This window comes from Belonocnema kinseyi, chromosome 8 (assembly GCF_010883055.1).
Source record: "Belonocnema kinseyi isolate 2016_QV_RU_SX_M_011 chromosome 8, B_treatae_v1, whole genome shotgun sequence".
Taxonomy (NCBI): Eukaryota; Metazoa; Arthropoda; class Insecta; order Hymenoptera; family Cynipidae; genus Belonocnema; species Belonocnema kinseyi.
The window spans coordinates 80,635,705-80,656,577 of NC_046664.1; the positions used below are offsets into that span (position 1 = coordinate 80,635,705).

General features: G+C 27.7%; 1 protein-coding gene across 3 annotated transcripts in view; it reads left to right on the forward strand.

Annotated features, from left to right (window-relative positions):
* Positions 1–20,873, forward strand: part of LOC117177855 (putative uncharacterized protein DDB_G0282133) — a 46,765-nt gene that overhangs the window by 16,406 nt on the left and 9,486 nt on the right. For all 3 annotated transcript variants that reach the window (XM_033368878.1, XM_033368877.1, XM_033368876.1), the window contains exon 8: positions 4,965–5,103. In XM_033368878.1, the coding sequence (XP_033224769.1) occupies positions 4,965–5,103 (139 nt within the window). The remainder of the gene's footprint in view (positions 1–4,964; positions 5,104–20,873) is intronic.

The following is a 20,873-nucleotide window of genomic DNA, read 5'->3' on the forward strand; positions in this document are numbered from 1 at the left end:
CCTATCCGGCCCTATTCATATCTATCCGGGCATACCCGATCCTGTCTGATTATATCCTACATAATTATTTTCCATCCGACACGGTCGGATTCTATCTGATTCTATCTTATCCTATTCGATTCTATCTGGTCATGCTATCCGGTCCTATCTAAATCTACCCGCTCCGATTTGATCTAATCCTATCGGATTCAATCAGATCCTATCCGTCCCTATACAACTCTATCTGGTCATATCTGATCATATCTGATTATATTCTGTCCTATCTGGTCCTATCCTATATAATTATTTCCCAACCGACACTGTCGGATTCTGTCTGATCCTATCCTATCTTATTCGATTCTATCGTGTCATGCTATCCGGTCCTATCTGATTCTTCCCGATCCCATTTGATCCATTCCTATGCAATTGTACCTGATCCTGTGCGATCTTTTCCAGTTTTATCGTAAGCTATCGTATTCAATCCTTTCGTATCCTAATCGATTTTATCCGGCCCTATTTGATCCGGACCGATCATATTCATCTGATTCTATCTGATCTTATATGATCGTTTCCGACCCTATACAATTCAACCTGATCATATCTGATTCAACCTGATTCTATCCGATACTCTCAGAATCAATCTGATCCTGTCCAATGCTATGCAGTCCTACCTGGCCTTGCCCGATCCTATTTGATCCGATCCTGTCCTTAAATCTGATTGTCTACGACCATATTCGATTCCTTCTGATTCTAGCTATTTTTAAACAATCCTATCCATTTTTATTGTATCCTATTCTGTCATCATATTACATACAGTCGTATATAATTCTATCCGAATCTATTTGGTACTATCTGAACGTAAAAGATTCCTTTGGAACCTGTCCGATACTATCCGATCCTACCTGATTCCATCCAATCCTATTTAATTTTAACTTATTCTATACGATTCTATATGACCTGTTCCTATCTGATTTAATTTTATCTTATCCGATTCTATCTGATCCTGTACAATCATATCCAATGATATTCACTCCTACTTGATCCGACTCAAACCTATTTTATCCGATCCAATTTTTATTTCTGATTTCCACGATCATATTCGATTCCATCTGATTTTATATGTTCCTATAGAATCCTATCCAGTCTTATTGTATCTTATGGTATCCCGTCTGATTCTATCTGATCTTATACGATTCTGTCTAACCATATTACATTGTAACTGGTCATATCTGATCCTACCCGATCCTTTCTGATTCTATCTGATCCTACCTGATACTATCGGATTCATTGTGATCCTTACCGATTTTATCGTAGCTTATCTGATTATATCTAGTCATGTACTATCCTATCCAAAACTATCCAGTCCTACCTAATCCTACTCGATCCTATTTGATCTGATCCTATTTGTCTATCTGATTGTCTACGATCATATTCGATTCCATGCGATTCTATCTGCTCTCATAAGATCCTGCCCAGTTTTATTGTATCTTATCGTATCCTATCTGACTCTATCTAGTCCTATCTGATCCTGTTCGATCTTATTTCATACTGTCTGATTCTATCCGATACTATCCGATTCTAGCTGTTCTTACCCATACGTTCGGATTCAATTCGATCCTATTCGAACATATGCTGTCCTATTTGATCCTATCGAATTTAATCCGATTTTATCCGATTCTATGCGATCTTGAACGACCCTGTCCAACGCTATATGGTCCTATCTGATCTGAATAGATCTTTATCAATCCGTTCCTATTTGATTCTATCTAGTTCTGTTATATATTTTTCGATTGTATTTCATACTGTCTGATCCTATAAGATTTTATCTGATCCTACTTGGAAATATCCAATTCTACCTGTTTCCATCCAATCCTATTTGATTACATATAATCCTATACGATTCCATATAATCCTATACGATCCTATACATTTATATGCGGTTCTATCTAATCCTAACCGATGCTTTCGGATACTATCCAAATCTGTCCTTTTATCCGATTCTATCTAAACTTATACGATCCTACCCGACCCTATACCATTCTAACTAGTCATGTATGTTCCTAACCGATACTATCCTATTTTACGCGATTTTATTTGATTCTGTCCAATCCAACTCAATACTTTCCGCTTCTGTCTGATCCTATTAGATTATTTCTTTGCGATTTTCTTCTATCTTATCCAATTCTATCTAATCCTGTACGATCCTATCCAATGCATCCGCTCCGATCCATTTTTATCGGATTCTATTCACTTTATCTGATCTTATCAGATTCCATCCGTTTCTATAAAATTCTATACGAGCCTGTCTAGTTCAATTTCAACATATTGTATTCTATCCGACCTATGCCGTCCTATCTGATCCTGCCGGATTTTAATTGATACCGTCAGTACTTATAAGATATTATACGAATCTAGCTTAATCTATATGATGCTCTACAATCCTGCCTATTGCTATCCGTTTCTATATGATCGTATTCGATGCTATTTTATCCAATCCTATCTTTCTGTCTGATCTCGTACTATCATATCCGGCCCTATCCAATTCTGCCCGATTTCATCCGATATTATCCGGTCCTATTTGATCTTGTCCGATAATATCCGATCGTTCTTGACACTATCTGATCCTATCTGTTTCAATCCAATTCTCTGAATTTATATCCGATTTTATCTGATCGTATCCAAGTCTATCCTATTGTATATGATTCAATCTGTTCCTGAAATATCATATATATAATGCAATTTGGTCCTATCTGATCTTATCCGATCCTATCTGGTCATACCTATACTGGTTGATCCATCCGATTTCATCTGATCCTATGTGATACTATACAATCTATCTTGTTCCCTCCGATCCTATTCAATGAGGTCCGATCCTACCTGATCCTGTCCGATTCTATTTTACCTCGACCGATTCTATATTGTCAGATAGAGTTCTATCCATTTCTTTCGCATCCTTTAAATTCTATTCCATCGACATTGATCCTTTCTGATACTATGTAATACTATCTGATCCTATCCGTTTCTATCCTATTATACCATGTCCTGTATGATCTCATATGATATTATCTGATCTTGTGCGATACTATTCGATTCTATTTAACCCTATGAAATTCTATTTAATCGTATACAAAGTTGTTGGTCGGTGTTATCTGATTCTACATATCATATTTGATCCGGTATAATCCTTTTACCTGCTCCTGTAAATTCCTATGTTGTCCTATATGATTTTATCCGATTTCATCTGTTCCTAGTTAATACTATCCAGTCCTACCATCTTCTATCCCATCCAATCATATCCGATCCTACCTGATCCTATCCGATTCTATCTTTACTCACTCGATTCTTTATTGTCAGATAGAGTTCTATCCATTTCTATCGTATCCTTTAAATTCTATTCCATCCACATTGATCCTTTCTGATCCTATGTAATACTATCTGATCCTATCCATTTCTATCCGATTATATCGTTTCTTGTATAATCTTATATGATATTATCTGATCTTGTGCGATAATAGTCGATTCTATTTAACCCTATGAAATTCTATATAATCCTATACAAAGTTTTTGGTTGGTCTTATATTATCCTACCTAATCATATGTGATCCGGTGCAATCCTTTTATCTGATCCTGTAAATTCCTATTTGAACCTGTCTGATTCTATCCGATTCCAAACGATCTTACCCGATTTTATATCTTCATAGTTTATACTATCTGTTCCTATCCAACTCTCTTCGACTCTTTGCGAATATATCCCGTGTAGGAATCCAATCAAGGATCCGGCCGGGTCCCAGCCGGATAGCCCCGCTTTAATCCGGGCCCTGGTCGGGAAATCCGGCTGGGATCCGGCTAAAAACGTCACGATAAAATGGTCGGATCCCGGCTTCAATACCAGCTGGGATCCGGTCGGGTAATCCGACCAAAAAGCAGTTGATAAATGTTGCATCAGGCGAGAAATTGGTAACTTATTTTGTCTTTTAAGGCTCATCGTAAAGATTACATTGAACTTTAAAAGTCAAATCAAGTGAACCAATTCTCTCAAGAAAATTGGAGTAGAATTTTATTCCCTGATGATAGAATCTCATAACAATTTGGAAGCCACGTGGTGATTTAAGGTTAGGAAGGAAGAAAGTAAAAACTGTATACACAAGACTATATTTTAATTTAAAAAAAGCATTATTCGCGCACTAAGTGGGGGTATCAAACTAATCACTGAAATAAGCTTGATTTTAACCATGAGTTTGGATTTTATTTGCGAACTTCGAAGAGACGACGCGACGTGAGTGCAAGGAGCATCCTCGTTCCAGGTGCGAAACTGAAAATTACTGAGTGTCTATGCTGACGGCAGACACAGCAGGCGCTACATATGGCGGTAAATTTGAAATTGTACAGGCTAAAAATTGTATGAATATAGAGAATTTTATAAAAATTGTATCATTTCTCTTGTTGCACATAGCAGAATCGATAACAGATTAATTTAAAATGTTAGATTATTCGTAAAAATTTAATGTTTATTTTAAAAGAATTTAAAAAAGCTCATTTTTGTTTCACTGATCTAATAAATCTTTAAATTATAATTTTCAAATAATAATTCATCTAGCATCCATAATTACGTCTTTGATAATATTAGGGTTCTTTAAAAAGATGTAATTTTTACAAAAACATTAACCTGACCAGTGCCCAGCCGGCTCCCGACCATGGGATATAACCAGGGTTGGCCCGGCCAGTAACCGGCTGGCCCCAGACTACGTGATTCAAGAAAAATGTAGCCCGACCGGCTCCCGCCCGGTTCCTGTCCATGAAACCCAGCCAGGGGTAGCCCGGACGGGATCCGACCAGAAACCTTGTTGTATTAGGGCCAACCGGGGAAATTTCTACACGGGATCCGATCCTGCATAATTATATCCGTATCTATCCAATCCTATCCGATACTATCTTGTTTTTTTTATTTCCAAAAATTTTATACCTTAATCACCATTTTATTCTAGGAGTTTAACGACAACACGAATTATTCGAATCTTACACCTATGACGCCACATACCCCGTTATCGTCTTTCGAGAACAAACCACTCTACAATCCCTTCACTATGGATTTATCAACAGGAAACTTAAATTCATCGAACACAGGTAAGCGTGCAAAAAATTTTTTTTTTATTTAAACAAACATGTTTTTGTTTGTTTCGAAAAAAATTAGATTCAGGGGTTCCATCAACCCCATAAAGTTCAACACGTATTTCCCATAGGAATGAAAGATATTTTTGTACATTTTTGACAGAATTTTCAAGATTTATCTTATCGAGTTTACCTCTAATTTCTCTTTCAAATTAACTGTAGCATATAAATCAACATGGTTCATGAATGCAAATTTTATTCCTTCAAGTCTGTTTTATAAAATCTCGAAAAAACCGGATGCGAAAAATTTGTTTGTTGCGAATTTCGGGCGCTAATTATTATTTTTTTGCAGTTTTTATAATACAAACGGATTTTAGTACACAAAATATTCATTTTTACTGATAATAATCAGGTTCTTAAAAAAATTATTCAAACAATTTATTTTTGTCTATCGTTTCTCTTATAATAGAAGTAGACAGTCTCGGTTTTTTCTGAATTTTTTAATATGTTTTTAATTTTTCAGTCATGGCCAGAAATTAAGTCACAAAGTTAACAAAGATAATTATTTACACAATTTATTACTTTTCTCATAGAATAATGCTAGAAAGTTGCGTTTTTTTTAATTTACAACTTTTTTCGACTTTTCAATTTAAATAAGGTAATATAATAAATATCATTTAGCAATGTAATAATTCTAAAAATGGTTTATTGTTCCTAACTATATTTGCTTAGAATAATACTAGAAAGTAGCATTTTAAAATTAAATGTTAAACTTTCTTATGATTTTCAGTTATAAATAAATAAAAATAAATATAAAATAGAATCATTTTACGTTATAGTCCTTTTGACTTAGTTGTCATATCTAAATTGCCTTTTCAGATTCTAGTGAGGTTTATTGTTTACTCTCAAAATTAGCCAGAAAATTGACATAATGGCCTCAGTTTTTCTGAAAATATTAAAAGACAATTTTCTCAAAAATGCCAGAGTTTTATTTATTTTTCGAAAAAAAATTCTTTAAAAATAAATTAGTTTGATCCTCAAGAAATTTACAAGATTTCATTGTCATTCGAGTCCTTTCTAGCAAAAAATGATTTTTCTCTAAAAATAGTAAAATACATCGTCTTATTTCCATGGAAAAATAAAATATTTAAGTAACAAAGTGTATGTTACTTAATTTTTTTTTTGTTTATTTATTAATTGTTCGTAATTAAAAAGGCAAAGAAAAGTTGAAATCGTAGGAAGAAAACTGTAACTTTCCAACATTAATCTAAGAGAAGATACTTATGATACTTATACTTATATTGTTTAAACACACACTTTGTTACATTACAATAATTATTAGCAGGCTCTTACTAAAAATTTTTAAAAAATACAAAAAAAACGCGACTTTCTACCTTAATTCTCAAAGAAACTTGCTACAAACACTAAAAATGATTTGAATAATGTTTTTAAACATTTTAATGTCAATAGAAAATATTATTTTAAGTTTTCAGAATTATTATCGCCGGTTGATAATATAGGTTTCTACTCCCACAATCAGTCGGCAATGTAGGTTTCTACTGTATATCCGATGGATATCCGATTATCGACTTTTGGCATCTTAGCATGGACGCGAACCATTATCGTCTGTCGGTAAATAAGCAATCGCTGGTATTCTTCTGTTATTCTCGGAACAGAACCATGATATACTACTATACCCAACTTTTTACTTATAGGCTTTTCTCGGGACCCTACAAAATAGACTTATAGAGGTGAAACGCAAAAAATAATTTTTGTGGTGTAAAAAAACTAAACAACATGTTTTTTTTATTTTAACAAATTATTTCGGTTGAAAGCATAAAGATTAAAACAAAAAAAGTTATTTTATGGACCCGGCTATGCATAATTAATTCGCTTGGCAATGCTTTCTGGCATAAGCATTCGTTGTATTTTCGTTACAAAATATTTCCCTCGATGCAATTTGTACGCTTGTACTTGCCTTGAGAACCTGCCAAAAAATGTTCACACGTCAGCGACGGAGGTTTTGAATATTAGAAATTCTATCATTTTTTGTTTATATTTTATGAAATTTTTATTATTATTACATAAATCGGTTGGTTCTCTTAAACTAAATTGAATAAAAAATTAGGTATTGTTTCTAAATTAACATTATAAGAAAGATATAATTATATAATTTGTGATTTCCAATCTTGAAAAATTATCTACAAATTCCTGTGATAAAAAATTATTATTATTATTTAATCATTTCTTAAGTGGAAAACTTAAATTTTTCTTTCAAACTCCAAATTTTTTGCTCGCAAAATCATGATTTAAAAACAGAATAGTATCTGAAAAAATTAACACAATTTGAGAAATTAAATTTAGAATGAATTAAAATTTAAATTAATTTTGAATATTCAACTTCAAACTGAACTACAAAATTCATAGATATTAAAAGAGAGAGAGAGAAGAAACAGGATAGAAAAAGAATAGGTTCTTTATTTATTTTGTTTTTAATTACAATAAAACAACATTTTGGTTGATTTTCGGTAGATTTCTGTAATTTTTTCTTTGTTAAAAAAAGGCAAAATAAACAAAAGAAGGTAGCGAATATGGAGGCTGCCTTCTTTTCTTATCTTTTTTCATTATTTTAATTTTTAGAATCACAATAAAAAAAACCTTAACTCCACCAAAAATCTACGAAAAATTTTTTTTATGATTAGAAAATATAATATAAATAAAAATGAGATAGGTTTTTTTTCTTAATCGCTTCTTTTATTATTTTATCTATTATTTTATTCTCGATAAAACAATATTTTAATAGTTTTTTGTAGATTTTCGATTGATTTTTGCATTTTTCTTGTGATTTGAAATGAAAACATGAAAAAAAGGAGATTTGGACGTAACCTTCTTTTTTTCATTTTTTATTTTTACTTTTAAGAACACAATAAAAACATCAAGAAAAATCTGCGAAAATATTTATTTATCGTGAAAAAAATATATTAATCGAAATAAAAAAAAAGTAACTTTCAAATGCCCTTCTTAATTTTTTTCAGTCGTCTTTTTTAATTTAATTTTTTTTTAATCACTATAAAACAAAATTTTGACAGATTTTCAGTAGGTTTTTGATGGATTTTTGTAAATTTGTTTATTTTTATTTACGAGAAACAAAAAATAAAAAAAGGGGGAACGGAATTTTGTGCTAGTCTTCCTTTAATTAAAAAAAATTCTTATAAAATCACATTACGAAAGAAATCAAATGTCAAATCAAAAAAAGAGGTAGGAAAAAGATGGGATCCTCCAAATCTCCTTACTTCTCCTTTTCTCTAATATTATTTTATTTTATATTTTTTAAGGAAGGAAGGAGATTTGGAGGTCTACTTTTTCCTTCTTTATTTTTTGATTTTGGTGTGTTTTGGTAGATTTTGGAAAAAAAATTAATTGTGATCTAAAGCAAACAAAAAATAAAATAAGAAGGTATGGCATTTGTTGGTTGCCTTCTTTTACTTTTCTTTTCTTGTATTTTTCCCCTTTAGAATCATAATATAAAAAAAAATCAGAAACTAAATCAAAAGGAAGAGGATAGAAAAATAAGGGAAGCTCCAAATCCCCTTACTACTTTTTTCGCTGATATTAATTAATTTTGATTTTTTTAAATCACAAAATAAAAAAAAATCATAGATTTTTGATAGATTTTTGTTTATTTTTATTTTTTTTAATTCTAATAAAAAAGACGAGAGGAAAGGAGGAAGATAAGGATTTGGAGGTTGCCCACTTTTCCCCCTCTTTTCTGTATTTTACTTTTGATTTATTTTTGTATATTTAAAAATTTTTTTTCATTCTAATTATTAAAATTCAAAATAAAGTTAAGTGAAAAAAGGCAAATTCTAAATCATTTTTTCTAACTTTTTTCTTTATTTTATGTATTTTTCAAATCGCAATAAAACCAAATTTTAACAGATTTTGGTAGATTTTCTTTGGATCTTGTTCTTTTTTCTTTTGATTTAAAATAAAAACAAAAATGGAGAGAGAAATAAGAAGGAAGGGGATTTAGTAGTTGTCTTTTTTTCTTTCTGCTTTTTTTCTTTTTCTTTTTACTTTTAAAATCACAGTTACAAAAATCTACCCAAAATCTACAGATTTTCAGTAGTTTTCAGTCGATTTTTTTGACACTTTTTGTATTTTTTTAAAATCACAAATATAAAAAAAATCAAAAGCCAAATCGAAAAAAATGGAGAGAAAAGAAGGACAACTTCCAAATCCGCTTCCTTCTGTTTTTCCTTTAATATATTTTTTTAAATCATAAAATAAAAATATTTCGTAAATTTTTGGTAAATTTTTGTAAATGTTTTTTTAATGTGTTTTAAACGAATAATAAAAAAATAAGGAAGGGGATTTGGAAGTTTCCCTCTTTTTCCTTTCTCTTTTGTGATTTTTATTTTTTTCAAATCACAATAAAAATACATTTTGGTAGATTTTTTGTAGATTAATGTACATTTTGTATTGCGATTGAAAAAAAAAATAAAACGAAAATGTCTATAGAAAAAAGGAAGGGGATTTCGAGGAGGGATTTCTGTTTCTTTCGTTTGTTTTAAGTTTTAAAACAAAAATTAAAAAAAAAAATTTTTTATTCACTTTGATTCAAAAAACCAAAATAAAAAAAGAGGAAAGAATACGAAGACAATCTCTTGGTCCCCTTCCTATTTTTCTGTAATATTTAATATTATAGATTTATGAGCATCCTTTTTATTTTGATTTCAAACAAACAAGAAATGTAAAAAGAAGGAAGGAAATTTGGTGGTTGCCTCATTCTTCTTTCCTATTTTTTTGGTATTTTTTCTTTAAAAATCATAATATAAATAAATCAAGAACCAAATCTAAAAAAAAGAAAAGAAAAAGAAGGCAATCTCCTCTCTTCTTTTTTCTCTAATTTTTTTCAACTCGTAAAATAAACTAAATTTCGTAGATTTTTGATAGATTTTCGTAAATGTTATTTTATTGTGATTTGAAAAAATAATAAAAAAGGTTAGAGAAAAAAAGAAGGAAGGGGATTGGGAAGTTGCCCTCTTTTTCTGTCCTCTTTTTTATTTTTGTCAAATCAAAAGAAAAAGGACAACCATTCTCATTTTACCACATGTTTATTTTGCTTTATTTTCTTTTATATCATAAAATAATAAAATATTCGTAATTTTTTGTAGATTTTTGTAAATGTTTTCTTATTATAATTTATAAAATAATAAAAAAGATAAGAGGAAAAAGAAGGAAGAGAATTTGGAGTTTGCCTCTTTTTCCTTCGTTTTGGTATATTTCAGAAAGAAAATATATTTATGTATTTTTTATCGCAATTTAAAAAAGTAAGAAAAAATATATAAAAGAAAAAAAAAGAAGGAAGGAGATTTGAAAGTTTCTCTCTGTTTTTTTTTTCTTCTCATTTTTCATTTTTCTTTTGGTTTATTTTATTGGAATTATTAAAAGTGTTTTATTTTGAATTAAAACAAACAAAAAATGAAAAAGTAAGGAAGGAAATTTTGTGGTAACTTTATTTTTCAGTCCTTTTGTTTTGATATTTTTTCTTTTAAAATTACAATATAAAGAAAATCAAAAGGCAAATAAAAAAAAGGAAAAAAAGAGGACCACCTCTAAATCTGGTTTTTCATTTCCAAGAATTTCGTAGCTGAAAAATTTGTCAATAATATTAATTGTTCATAGTTATGAATTATTGATGTGAACTATAATAATAATTATTATTATTGCTCTGAATCAGAAGCATAAAATATAATTAAAATTAAATTTTAAAAAAGTTAAATTTGTTACGAAGTCTTAATTCTGAAACGCTAAGTGATAATGAGCTCTATAGTGAGCTTAGCCCAAATACCATATGTAAAGACGGTCATCGAACGAGGGAAGGAGCCAACAGTTCTTAAACCATTTGGTCATTGGCAGTAGCATTCTGCAGTAGTAGTGACACTAATTGACAGTAGGTGATAAATCAGTGCGTGAATTTATTCAATTTAATTAATAATTTTACATTAAATTCAAAACTTAATTAAATTCAGACTCTTGAAATATTATTTTATTTATAGGGGTAACCTGTCTAGAGTGAATAATGTATTCTACAGTGGATAATCATTAATTATAAACAATAATGTGCATAAAATAATTAATTTAATATAATTAATATCTCATAAACGATAAGTGTTAATAAATTAGAATTAAAATTAATTATTTTTCCAATATCTGTTCTATTAATTAATTATTAGCCACTGTAGCTTGCATTATTAACATTATCATTAATTAAAAGCAAAAATATATGTAAAATAATTTTTTCTAATTTTAATTTATTAACACGTACATACATTGTTTTAACTATTAACTAAATTAAATACATTATTTTACATACAATAGGGGACGTCCATAAACTACCATCTTTTTCTTTTTTTAAAGAATCCCTCCTTTTCCACTGTTTTCAAGAAAATATTATTTCAGTGGAAAAAGAAATTTTCTTTTCTTTGGTTGAAAATTAATTTTTTTATTTGTAAATTTAACTGTCTTAAAATTTTCGTTTTTGTTGAATTAATCTTCTTGTCGAAAAATTTAACTATTCTATTTTTGATCATAAAATTATCCTTATCAGTTGAATAATAAACTATTTGATTGATAATTCATTAATTTTTCAGCAAATTTTTTTAAAAAATAATCTTCTTGCTTGAAATTTTTGTTGTTGGAAATTCAACTATTTGGTTAAAAATTAGTATAGTTTGTTAGAATTTTTTTGTACAAACTTAATGTTCTTGGCTGAAAATTAATTTTTTGTTTGTTGAAAATTCAAGTACTTGGTTGAAAGTCAAATCGCTTTTTTATAAATCCGTTTTATAGTTGATTATGCATCATTTGAGTTGAAAATTTAACTTCTTGTTGAAAACTTTTCTATTTTGTGGAAAATTTCTTGTTTTTTTTTGTAGAAAATAATTGTTCTAACTGAAAAATTAAGTGATCCATTTTTGATTGTAAAATTATATTTTTAGTTATTTAGTTCAAAATTGATGTATTTTATGGAAAATTTGATTGTTTTTCTTTTTTGTAGAAAACTAATCTTATTACTTGAAAAATCATCTTCTTGGTCGAAAATTCAACTGTTTGTTTGATAATTAATGTATTTTGTTAATTTTTTTTTAGAAAGTTAGTATTCTTATTTTTTTAACTAAAAATTTATCAGTTCGATTTTTTATTGTAGAATTATCTTTTTTAGTCATTTGCTCGAAAATTCAAACAATTAGTTGATGAGGAACGTATTATTTATTGTAAATTAATCTTCTTGATTGAAACATTATCTCTTTGCTTGAAAATTGACCTATTTTGTTAAAAAAATTGTTTTAATCTGTATTAAGGCCCTATTTTTTTAACTGAAGATTTCACTGATCCAGTTTTGTTTGAATATTGATATTTTTATTGAAAATTGATCTTTTTTAGTCGAAAATTCATGTATTTTGTTGATAATTGAACTATTTTTTAAAAATTGTTTTTATAGTGTAGATCTATTTTTTCACTGAAAACTTATTGAATCCATTTTTCTTCGAATATAGATGTTTTTTATTGAAAATTTATCTCTTCTAGTCGAAAATTAAAATGTTTTTTTTAAATTCATCTTTTTTGGTATAAAATTAATTTGTTTGGTTAAAATGCACCATTTTGGTTACAATTTAATCTATTTTCATTGAGAATTCAACTATTTTGTTGCAAATTCTTTTTTTAGACGAATTCTATTATTTCTTATATAAAATTAAAAGTCGTTTTTGATTTAAATATCAGCCATTATATTTTTCGTTCAGATTTAATCGTTTTTTGTTATTTTAAAATTATCCGTTTGGTTGAAATTCATTTTTTAATAAAAATTCAATTAGCAGTTCCATTTTTAAAATTGCTTCATTATATTTTTTTATTTATCTTTGGCTGGAAATTCGCTTTATTTTGTTGAAAATTCTTCTTTTTTGGGGGAAAATCAAATTTTAAACTACTCAAATTTTTTTAAAATATTTTTTTGATTAAAAACTGCTCTGTTCTAGTTAAAATTTGGTATTTTTAGTAGAAAATTAATTTCTTGGTTAATCCTAATTGTTAAAAACTCATCTTTTGATTTCAATTTATCTTTGTAGCTTAAAAATGAAACTATTTTGTTGAAAGTTTAATTATTTAGTTGAAACTTTAACTATTTGATAAGTTCTTTTTTTTATCGAAAATTGAACTATTTGCTTAAAAATGTGCTTTATTAAAATTTTTTTAAATTTAACGATTTGATTAAAAATGTATCATTGTAGGTTGAAAATTCAACTATTTTGTTAAAAATTAATTAGTTTCTAGAAAATGCTTCTATTTTATTGAAACCATCTTCCTAGGTCGAAAATTCAACTATTTCGTTACAAATTCATCCTTCTTTATTGGAAAGTAATCTCTTGTGATAGAAAAGTCATCTTTCTTTGTTGAAAATTTCTCTTTCTGGGTTAAAAATTAACTTTTTTGTTAACAATTCAACTGTCTTCGAAAAAAATTTTGTTTAACTGAAAATTTGTCTTTTTTGATTGAAAGTTCAATTATTCATGTTGGCAACTGGTGAAGTAGTTTATGGACAGCCCCTCAGTATTTTTAATTAATGATAATATCTATAACCTGTAGATTCATTATCCACTGTAGCGTAGTCTCCCCTCACTCAGCTTCACCCCCCGCATTTAAAATGAATCTTAAAAAATCAAAAATAATAAAAAATAAATAAAATGCATTAAAATTAAAAAATAATTTTAGATCTCAATTTCGGACCAATTTTGGATTTTCTATTTCAAAAAAATGTAACAAACTGTTTCTTTCTTTTTCAAAATGCCCTTCCTGTAAATTTGTTTATAAAAAAAGGAAAAATTATATAATGACAAATGTCCATAACTTGATGATAATTAGGAGACAAAATCATTTGTTGGTGCTATAAATCTCGGCATTGTGCATTTGTTTATAAAATTAAAAATTAATTTTTAATTTAAATTTTAGTTACTAATTATCCTTGAAAAAATAATTTTATGGAAATAAAATAAGAACTATAGATTATATATAGATAATAATTATAGATGTTGACACTGTATTTGTTTATATAATTTTTTTATAACAGTAACAAATAATATTTAATAACAAATAACCAGCACTAAACATCACAGGCAACAGAACTTTATAAGAATTAATAAAAAAAACGATATTGTTCTTCTTGCCAATACCGACAATGTGCATTTATTTACATAATTTGTTTATAAAATTAACAAATAATATCAGATAGCAAAGTTTTATGATTCAGTATGGCCTAATTCGTAAAAGCAAGTAATTTTAATATAGAATTATAGTTTCAAAGCGAATATAATTTTTTTAATTTTGATGTACCTTTGTTAATAACAATTAGGATCGAGAATAAACCAAGGTTTTTTTCTTCTGCACACCCACGTACATCAAATTCAAACGATTCAAGGTACAGAATTTTTTTAAAGAAAGAAAAAAAATTGAAATCAATATTTTCTTCGGTTCTTGCATCAATATAAAAGTTTAAATAAAAAAATTAAAAAATAAGTTTTCACAGATCCCTTTAACAAGAATTCTAAATTATTTCGAAAAATAAAATCAAAAAATATTTAACAAACATTTATAGTAACAAAAAAGAGAAAAGATCCCTGAGAATTTTGAAGTTTCCAAAAACTTTCCGTCTTAAGTAACTTCAGAAATAAAAAGGATTGCTAACATTATACACTCGAATCTGGATTTAGTGATCCTGGATTTAGTGTTTCCGAGAATTGACGGCGCGTCGCACCGTGGGAGGAAATGAACTTTTTTCTTTCACACACGTCCAGAGCCTTCAATTTTGTTCTGATTTTGAATTTTTTCTTTTAAATTAGAATTAATTATATTTTAAAGAGCTTGACGCTCCGAACTTTTGTTTCCTCTATTTTTTTCCTCTATTTGTTTATTAATAATTTTTCCACTCAAAGTATGGAAAACTGAAATTTAGTACATAACAATTTTTTTTGCTTTAAGAACTGACTAGGAGAACTTTATATTGTCTTACATAAATATTTAGGCTTCATAATATACAAATCATTTGTTTATTATTCCATTTATTTGTTATAAAAAAATTTTATGAAAAAATTGACAAATAGTCTTATTATGGGTGAAAATTTGTTGTTGTTGCAAAAAGTACTTTATATTAATGTAGAAATGACATTTGATTACAAAACTAATTTAAAAGTTTATAATAACCATTGTTATAAACAATTCTTGTGGCAAAATATTAAAATTTTAGATTTTTTGAAATTACAATTTCCTTCAATCGCCAGAACGACTTCAGGTATTCCTCAAAATAAATAATATTTCATAATATTAAATAAAATACAACAATATAAATTTTTATAAACAAATTCAAAGTGTTGGCCCTTTCTCATAGAAACTTTTTTTGTACTGGAAATTTTCAACTATTGTTAGCTATTGAACAAGTGTCTGCTAGTCACAAAAGTGTTAGAAAAGTTAACAATAACTACTGTTATTAACCATTCTTATGACAAAATACTTAAACTTAAGGTTTTATCAAATTTAATTTTTCTTTGATGGCCATAATAAGTACAGATATTCCTGAAGATAATATAACTTCGATAATATTTGGTAAAATGTAACAATCTGAATATGTATAAACAAATAAGATAAAAAATTTTTTATTTCGTTAGTTTCATTTATGTAATTTTTAAATATCTGAAAATAAAATATTAAAAATTTTATATTATTTTATTATATCATATAATATAATATATATATTATAATATTTTTTATTTATTAAATTAAATTCATTTCGAATTTTCAAATATTTTAATAAACATATTATGTGTTTTAATGAACGCAATTTGTTTCCTTATTTATTTATTATTATTTAATATTAATTAACATTATCATGCGTTATTTCAAGTTCAAAAAAAAATGACATTTGTTTACAATGTATAATTTTAGTTAATTTTTTTAAACTACAATTTTTAAAAAATTCTGAAAAAGAAAAAAAATGTCCTAAATCTTCCAGAAAATAAGTTTCAAATTTAATTTAATTTAATTTAATTTAATTTTTAATTTTTTCAAATTTCCTAAAAATCTAGTGAATATTGTTTGATTCTCTAAAAACCTATCCAAATTCATGAAAAGCCTCTTTTTTACAAAATTGTAAAAAATCTACTTTTTTCTCAAAATTTTTATGATTTTCAAATTATTACTATTATTATTATTAACATTAGCCTAAATTTAATTTTTTTGAATAAAAAATCATTTAACAATTTTCTGGGAATCTAAACAAAATTTTTTCATTCTCTTGAAACCTTTCGTAATTTGCATTCAGCTTCCTTTTTCAAAATCTTCAAAAATCTAAATTAAAAAAAAGAAGAAGTTTTTTACAAGTTTAAAATTAACTGTGAATTGTTTAAGTACTTTCGAATAGTTATTGAACATGACCGATTTTTTTGTGTAATTTTGTATTTCTGAATGAATTTTCTTTTAGAATCCCTGTTTCAGATCAAGGAAATCACCTTATAAAATACAATCGGAATGGTCTCATTCTAAAAGAAAATTAGAGTTTTCAATCCAACAGCATAAAAAATTTCCAGTGCCAATATTTCTTTTCTATGCTAAGGGATAAAATTTTGAATTTTTTTTTATCTAATTTCTTTACAAAAATTTAAATGATTATATTTGATCAAATATTATTAAATATTTATTATTTTTAGGAATGCCTGAAGTCGTTCTAGCGATTATACGAAATTATAATTTTAATATTTTGCCACAATAATTGTTTATTACTATGGTTATTATAAACTTTTAAATTAGTTTTATAATTAAGTGTCATTTCTACATTAATCTGAAGTACTTTGAGCAACAACAAAAAAATTTTACCGATAATAAGACTATTTGGCAATTTTTTCATAAAATTTGTTTATGACAAATAAATGGAATAATAAACAAATGATTTGTATTTTATGAGTTACTAAAGATTCATTTAAGGCAATATAAAGCTTAACTAATCAGTTATAAAAGCGGAAAAAATTGTGATGTGTAAAATTTCAGTTTTTCCATACTTTAAGTAAAAAATTATTGATAAACAAATAGAGAAGAAAAAAGTTCAAAAAGTTCAAAAAAGAAAAAAAAGAATAAAAAAGAAAAAAGGAGCATCAAGTTCTTCAGAATTTAATGAACTTTAAAAAAATTCAAAATCGGAACAAGATTTAAGGCTCTGGACTTTTGTAAACGTAAAAAATTAATTTCCTCCCACTGGGCGCCGCAGCGATCGTTGAGAAGAGCTGCGTGGGGATGTGCAGTGTTTATTCAAGCGTGACAAAACAGAAAAACTCTCGATTTATGATGACCGTCAGCCCTAAAACCGACGCTAAATCCATATTTGACACTTATTTTATAATTTTAATATACCTGCGAGTAAAAAAAATATAAATGGCAATCCCTAGCGGACCTAGTGAACGGAACGGTCACTACAAAGTTTATCCGGAAAGTATCCGACCTTGCGCTCTAACTTTGTAACTAGATATACTCTTATCAAAAAACATGTACTGACCATTTAAAATAAAAAGAGCCAGAAATATTCTAAAAGGTTATTGCTGGGGATGACTCATCGCAGCTTATTCAGAAATTTCTGGTGAAATACGACCTAACACAACATTGACAGGCCCCTTAAATTTCTGAATTGGCTGCTTCTGATTGCTGGTTTTTTTTCAAATTGCTCTATCCTTTCAAAAGAAAACTATTTCAAGACGTAAAGGAAATAAAACAAAATGTGCCTAAGCGCCTGTTAGGGACCGTATTTAAATTATTTAACAGCTCAGGGTGAGGGGCATTTTGTTAGGAATTGTTACGGAAGAGGCGAGGGGGTCCTTCACTCATGTATGTAATTTCTTGCAAATTCGCAAAAACTTTCTCCTGATGGTTATCTTTTTAGTAATAAATTTTATTATTTGGTTGAAATATTAACAATTTTTTTAAAAAGCATATTTTGTTACTGATAAGTCAACTGAAATCTTATTCGGATGTACATTTTTTTCTGATTTAAAAGTTTATCTTTTTTAGCAGAAATATTGCATCTTTCTTGAATAAAAGTACAACTGTTTAGGTGAAAATTGAAACTTTTTCCTAGAAAATGTACTCTTTTTTGTTTTAAATTTGTCTTTTTTATTTGAACAAGTTCAACAGTTCAACAATTTGGTTGAAAATTCAACCATTTTTTTAAAAAGTCATACTTTTTGGATAAAGGTTCTGCTATTTTCTTGAAAATTTCACAAAAAAATTTACTTTTTGTTTGAATTTAATATTTTAGTGTTGAAAAGAGAACGGAAATCTTTTCTGGATGAAAATCCAACTAATTTAATAACATTTTTTATTTCAATTAAAAATTCATCTGTTTTAAAAGAAATTTCACCTTTCTTTGATAAAGTTGAAACTCTGGTTGAAAATTAAAATATTTTGTTAAATAGTACAAACTTTTTGGTAGAAAATTCTACTGTTTTGTTGAAATTAAATAAAATGTACCGTTTTTTATTAAAAATTCATCTGTTTTAGTACAAATTGCATCTTTCTTGGATCCAAATAAACTATTTGGTAGAGAATGCATTTATTTGTTTTTTAAATTCATCTTTTTGGTATAAAAAATTCGTCTTTTTGTATTGTATTTTATTTCGTAGTAACTTATTTTGTGTATTACAAAAATAATATTTTGACCTGGAAAAGTTAACTCGATCCTTTTTTGTATGAAAATTCAACATCTAAAAAAAATTTTAATAAAAATTAATCTGTTTTAAGAAATTTTATCTATTATGGATAGAAATAAAACTATTTGGTAGAGAATCCTAAAATTTGGTTAAAACGGCAATATTTTCAGTTAAAAATTCGTCTTTTTGAATAGAAATTGATTTTTTTCGTAAAAACTTATTGTTGTTTAAATTCATCTTACGATCGTGAAAAGTCAACTGAAATCCTCTTTAACAGAAAATTCAGCTATTTTTTCTTAAAAATTTATCTGTTTTAGTAGAAATTAAATTTTTTTCGGATGAAAATCCAATTTTTTGATTGAAAATTCTTCTTCTTTGCTTGAGTATTCAGCTATTTTGTTTGAAGATTTAGTTGAATCACTTTGTTAAGATATCATTTTTTTAAAGATTTATATTTTTGGTAAAAATTTATCTTTTTGCTGAAATTTGAACCCTTTTGTTGAGAATTTGACATTTTAGTTAGCCTTTATTTAGTTTTAGCCTTATTTTTAGTTTAATTTTTCATTTTTTAAGGTTGATTTTTAAAAATTGAAAATCATCCTTTTTTGTTAAAATTAAATTTCCTTGGTTTGAAATTTCATTTTTGTTGGGTAAAAATACATCAGTTGCGTAGAAAATTAATTTTTCTCTGAAAAATCATGTTTATTGTTTAAAAATTCCATTTTTGTACAGAAAATTTGTTCTTCGGCTTGAAAGTTCAAGAATTTCGATCAGCTTTTATTTCTTCCTCGAGTAAAAATTTGTCTTTTAGATTAAAAATTTTGTTGGTCTAAATTTGATTTTTTTTTCATTGGAATATAAACTATGACACTTTTTTGTTTGGATTTTATCTTTGTAGGTTGAAAATTCAACTATGATGTATAAAATTTAATTATTTGGTTTGTAAACTCAAGTATTTTCTTAAAAAAGTATTTTTTAAATTATTATAGAAAAGGGATTTTTTAAAAATAAATAATCAATTTAAAAATTTTGAATTGATATCTGAAATAGGTTATATTCCGTCTATAAAAAATTCCAATTGAATAGGATTACAAGATTAAAATACTAGTATTTCAATGTTAATGATCAAGGAGAATGAAAAATTCGTCAAGGAAAAATCAGGGAATTTTGAAAATTAAGTCCTCGGACACCGCCTAATTCTACTAGCAATAAATAGCAAAATATTTCTGGAGACTAAAAATTACGTACAGAAAAAGGGGGGAGGGGGTAGAAGTATTTTGTTACGGTCTGTTACAAGTGGGAGGGGAGAGGGCCTATAACCCGTTACGTAATTCAAGTACCCCTTAGCTATTCGGAAAAGTGACTTTAAGGCCATGTGACGAGTGAATGACGTGACCTTACCGAAACCTTTTTTATTTCCTAACTGATTTTCACACGAAGCATCATATCGAGTTAAAAATTTCGGATAATAAATAAGAAGCACTAAGGAAGGTGAGTCTGATCCTAAATTTCAATAATGATGAAAAAAGCAAAATGATATTATTTATAAAAAAAAACCTTTTTCATAATTATAAAAATTTAGAACCAGAGCCACCTTTTCAGTGCTTCTTATGTATTATCCCAAAATTTGAATTCGATGTACCGTTTTTTGTGAAAATAAGTTGGGAAATAAAAAAAGTGTCGGTAAGGCAGGAATCTGGTCACGTGACCCACTGATTACATGGCCTTAAGGGGCTGTTTCCGAAAGTGAGAGGATCAATGGGAGAAGGTTGTGGCTGCCAAAGTGGAGAACTTTAAGTCTGGTCTACAATCGTCGCAAACAGCCCGTTGCAGCACCGCAAGCAAGCGCCGCGCCGCAAGTAACCAAGAGCAAAAACTTAGTTTAAGGGCATGTGACACAGCTAAATACCTATATTACCGACCTCACTTTTTCGGTTCCTGAATGTTTTTTTGAACCTAAGAACTTTTTTTGTAAATAAGATATCGAGCTGAAACTTTGGAAGATTTATTAGAGTACAATAAAGTACGTTTAGGTACTGC